The sequence below is a fragment of the Arachis ipaensis genome, chromosome B10, assembly GCF_000816755.2.
Source record: "Arachis ipaensis cultivar K30076 chromosome B10, Araip1.1, whole genome shotgun sequence".
Taxonomy (NCBI): domain Eukaryota; kingdom Viridiplantae; phylum Streptophyta; class Magnoliopsida; order Fabales; family Fabaceae; genus Arachis; species Arachis ipaensis.
This window is the reverse complement of record NC_029794.2, coordinates 123,353,598-123,358,912: the sequence shown is the minus strand read 5'-3', so window position 1 is coordinate 123,358,912 and position 5,315 is coordinate 123,353,598. Positions and strand designations below refer to the sequence as shown.

The window sequence follows — 5,315 nt, the reverse complement described above, 5'->3', positions numbered from 1 at the left end:
CTCGCCTATTATCACTAGAAAATTCGTTGCAAAATCTATTGGTAATTTTGGTAGACAAAATCTGCCACTAAAATCTCTCGATAATTAGCCATTTTCTATCCGCGAAAATTAGAAGAAGGAATATAATATTATTTGTAGTGGTAGTACATAATGTGATTTGGTCCAATCTAACGTATGAAATTATATGTTATGCTGTCAACTTAATCTTGCATGTAGGTTGGAAAATTTTAATAATTATATGCAATTCTATTTTCTTCTTATAATAGTAATTTTTAAATTTTATTTTGAAAAAATAGATAAAAATACACACAAATTTTTATACGGTAAATAGATGTACATCTTAATTTTTTAATGAATCATTTGTATACATCAATATGAAATTTCGTTATCATTTTTAACATTTCGTCGTCTGAATAATTTTTTCGACGGTGGTGGAGACCAGGTGACACGTTATTTTGTGTGTGGTCGTTTTGGATGACATAGTAAAAAATAAAATTATTAAATTTGTTAAAATAAAATTATTCTCACGGCCACTTCTTCATTTTCAGTCTCATCCTCACCTTTTCGTTGTTGCCACCAACACGGCATCAATCTCGAACAAATACCCAACACCATGGCATCAACACCACCTCTCACGACTACCACCTCAAAATTTAACCTCAATCCTTTCACTGTCACCCCAACCATGTCACCCTCCCAAACCCCCAACCTCTCGATGTTGCCAGCCACCTACCTTCCTAAATCCCCCATTTATCAACTCCATTCTACTCCATTCTTATGTCATCTCCTCCACCACCACAACTCTATTAGTATCATCACATTCTTTAATTTCAACAATAACAACAACATTCAATTTTTTTCATAATAAAAAAAAGTTTGGGAAAAAAAAGACATCAAGATCCAAAAAAATGAAAGAATGAAGTAACTGATCTGGAGAGACAAGGATGAAAAAAGAGAGGGTATGAAGTCAAAGTCGTAGAGTTGGAGATGGAGATATGAGGGTGGTGGTTTGCGGTGATGGAGGTATAAGGAATGAAAATGAATGAGTAACAGTGAGAATAATTTTATTTTAACAAATTTAATAATTTTATTTTTTACTGTGTCATCCAAAACGGCCACATCATATAATAACGTGCCACCTGGCCTCTACCATCGTCGGAAAAATTACTTAGGCGACGAAAGGTTAGAAATGACAATAGAATTTTATATTGGTGTGTACAAATGACTCATTAAAAAATTGGAGTATATATCTGTCCACCGTATAAAAATTTGTGTGTACTTTTCTCTATTTTTTCTATAAATTATACTAGATTAAAGTTAAATCAAAATTAAATAAGTATAAAAATAACATTGAACTGAATTTTTAGGCAATATATACTTTAATTCACACATATATTAACAAAGACAAAGTTAGGCTGATGACAAAGAGCAAAATCAAAGATTACATGAATTGCGTTGTTACTGGCAGCGAAATCCAAAAAAAAAAGAAAAAGAACACGTGCAATTGCACTTTCGCTACCAACGAAATCGTGGTAAGTGATGATTATAAATAGTGTGCCACTTACCAGTGCTTTCAACACAACCTCATTTGAAAAATTTTCATTTGTGAGAGTGAGAGAGTTTAGAGAGAAAGAAAAGAAGATAGGAGACGAACTTCATCGCTTCATCACTTGTTGTGCACAATTTTTCCATACTCTTCAAGCATAGCACGAACATGCTTGTCTTCTTTAAGCCAAAATACTTTATAACGCATTCTTCGACTTTTATCAATAAATAAAAATTGATATCTTATTTTTCTTATGTATTTTTTGCCAAGCAAATCCATATTCACCAGAACTAAACTTGTCAACTCAATTAATGACTGCAAATATCATATTTGCATTGTAACTTGATCATTACATTTAAAAGATACAACATCATCGTTACGCCTGATTGTTGCATTAGGATAAACGATAACATTTACGTGTTCAATTGCCATTTTATTAAGAGAAAATGTTGAAAAATGATAGATAGAGATAAGTAGAATGGTAGAGAGAGGTGTGGTGTGTGATTGCATTTCGCTGTTCTTGATATTTATAGAGAAGTTTCAAATGTTAATATTTTTATTTTTGCCATCATAAAAAACAAATTTTGTAGAAAAAACTCTAACATGATTATGTTATCAAGGATAACAATTTTCTTTCGGGATTTCGTTGGCAGTATTAGTGATATTTATGGAATCCAATCCCTACGGATTTCGCTGCTAGTAACAGTACATATTCTTCATTTTGCTCTTTGTACCAACAAAATCGTGCTTAAATGTTTAAAACGATAAAAATCTAAAAATATATTTAATTGGATAAATAATTAATTTTGTTTATTTAAATAAAAAATCTCGTTCCAACCTTCCTCGAAGTATTTTTAAATTAATTTCAAAATCTCATTACTAGACCACCATGGACTTACACACTTCTCTTCTATCACTATAGAGCTTCTCTTTTACGCTTCAGACATGAGTAGTTTGGTTGGACCAATTCTTGTCAAATTTCATCGATTTATATATTTTTTGGGCAATCTATGATGGTGTAAAACACCTTGTTACCCCAAATCTTTGTGACTGAAAACACCTAATTGAATTAGAGGCTGAAGAACTATTTTTACAGAAAATAATTAGATGTTACAAAGTTGTAGAAGAGTATTATTTTTCCTTAAACCTATTACATTGTCTCTTTTCTTATGTTGGCAGGCTATTTGCGGTTGTGGATGACATCTTCTACTTGTTTCAAGGCCATCTTGAGAACGTTGCTCATCTGAAGCAGCAATATAGATTGAATAAAATGGCAAATGAGGTGATAATTGTCATAGAGGCATACAGGACTCTTAGAGATCGTGGTCCCTATCCTGCTGCTCAGGTCGTGAGAGATTTTCAAGGCGAATTTGCATTTATTCCATTTGACAGTGATTCTAAAACTGCATTTATTGCTGCAGTGAGTAATCCTTGGTCTATCTATTTTGCTCTCATAGTTATTTGCCGGTAATTTGCTTCTATATGACTATATCCTGGGGTACAATGCATCTTTCTACTCTTTCTCATGATGCTGATGGGTGTGTTCCCTTCTCTTGGAGAGCTGATACCGATGAAAATCTTGTTCTTGCAGATGAGAAAGAGGTTGTAACTAAGAGCTGTGGGACATCTTCTGCACCATTTCCTAAAGGTAATATTAAAATGATTTTATGTAGAAAATCGGTGACTGTTTTGTGCCTGCTGTGCTAAGCATTTTCTGTGAGATTCACGTTTCAAAGATATGCTCGCGAAAAGTGAATTAAGAGGAAGAAGAGAAATAATTAATCCTCCTAATGGTTTCCTTTAAGCATCTTAACTAAATGATAGAAGAATTTATTGGCTTTTAAAGTTTCCAGAACATTGAAATTATATACTTCTTATTTCATTTAGCATTTAGAATGATGTTTAGGAATAATTTTAAAATGCTATATCAATATCATTATTCGGGAAAAAAAGGAACTAAGAGTTGGTAACCCAGAAATGAAAAATGTAGGTACATGGATATTTTCTTTTTCCTCACCCACCTTTGTTTTTTATGATTTATTTTGCATTATCTTTTCCATTTCAAGGTCCTCCTATTATTCCAAATTGTACATCATGCGGCAAAAACTAACTTGTATTGCTGCTTGTTTAGGATTCTTCTTTACAACATCCGGAGGTTTGAGCAGTTTTGAGCATCTACTTAATGAGGTGAAGCTTGTCCCAAGAGTTAACAATTCTGGTCAAGTGTGTGGTGCAACTTTCAAGGTGGATGAGGCTAAGAAGGAATCAACTGGCATGTCAAGGGTTGGGAGTGCTGCTAGTCGAATAATATCTGAATATGAATTCTGCTTGAACTAAGGCTTTTATTATATGCTAGACTCGGTTGAATTTTCATGTTCTAGTACTAAAAAATATGTTAATGTCAGAGCCAAATCATATAATTGTCAAGCCTATATCAAACTTAGCTAGAGATGGTCTTGGAGCTACATTCCCTTTCTTTTATATTGAGCCAAATGTAAGATATTATATGATCATAATGAATAATTGAATGATGAAAACTGAATTTTATATATACTTATTATTATTATTTCTGTTTCATTTTATCCATTTCTTTTTTTTTATGTTCTTAAGATAAGTTATTTTAAAAGTAAAAAAAAAAGTATTTTTGATACAATTTGTATATAAATAAGTAAAAGAATGATAGTGACAAAATAAAAGAGATTATAGCTAGGAATATCTTTCATGTTGTAGAATCATTGAATAAGGATTATAGGAATATCTTTCATTGAATATTTATAGTTTCACCGAATTTTCAATTAGGTCCTTATACTTTTTTGTTTTTTCAATTGGGTCCCTAAGGGTATACAAATAATTTCACAATTCACTAACATTTTTTTGACGTTTAACGTTAAGATGGACTAAATTGAAAAAAAGAAAATGTATAGGAACTCAATTGAAAAGAAAAAAAAAAGTATAGAGATAATTGATATTGTGTTCATTAAAATTATTATGTGATTATATACTTTAAATAACAATATTTTTAAAATACATTTAAAGTACAATTTAATCCAAATCAAATAACTCATAAATAAACAAAACTGAGTTGGATTGAAAAATAAAATATTTAACCTAAACCAACCAAACTATAAATTAAATAAGGAGTGGACTTAAAAATCCCAAATACTATCAAGTTTCAACCCAATCCACACAGACAAGTTAGTCCTCTCGAAAATTAATAAGGTTTTGATTTCTTAAATAAAAATTTCGAATTCAAGTGTTAAAAAAAATTATATTTTAGAACTTTTATTTGTCGAATCTAAGTTAGATTAGTCAAATTTTAGAAAGACATAGAAAGAGCTAGTTTTATCAAAACGAAAGCAAAATAAAATAATAACAACTGCTACTAACTAAATTATTATGTGTTGGAAATGCAATTGTGAGTTGAACGTGGGAAGTGAGAAATTGCATTCACTTTTTGGGTTCCTTTTAAAGTTGATTGAATAAAAGGAAGCAAATAGATAAATGCTTAAAAGAAGAATGAGCATTATATTGAAAGATAAAAGGTAATAAAAGCTGCAAGATACCAAACTTTCTATCTTGTCTTGTATATACGAGGTGATGCTATGTAGGGTTTACACTTTATTATAGAATAGGGTTGGTTATATACTTATATGCATGATACCAAAATTGAAATAGTTGAACCACTTTGATATTATCACATAAACATTCTTTATTATTTTAAAAATTTAATATATTAAAATTAAATTCTTATTTTAATACATAGAAAAAT

General features: G+C 30.6%; 1 protein-coding gene across 1 annotated transcript in view; it reads left to right on the top strand.

The window, feature by feature from the left end:
- Positions 1-3,883, top strand: part of LOC107621489 — a 7,692-nt gene extending 3,809 nt beyond the window's left edge. Inside the window, exons 3-5 of the mRNA XM_016323503.1 lie at positions 2,726-2,965; positions 3,073-3,194; positions 3,678-3,883. Of these exons, the coding sequence (XP_016178989.1) occupies positions 2,726-2,965; positions 3,073-3,194; positions 3,678-3,883 (568 nt within the window). The remainder of the gene's footprint in view (positions 1-2,725; positions 2,966-3,072; positions 3,195-3,677) is intronic.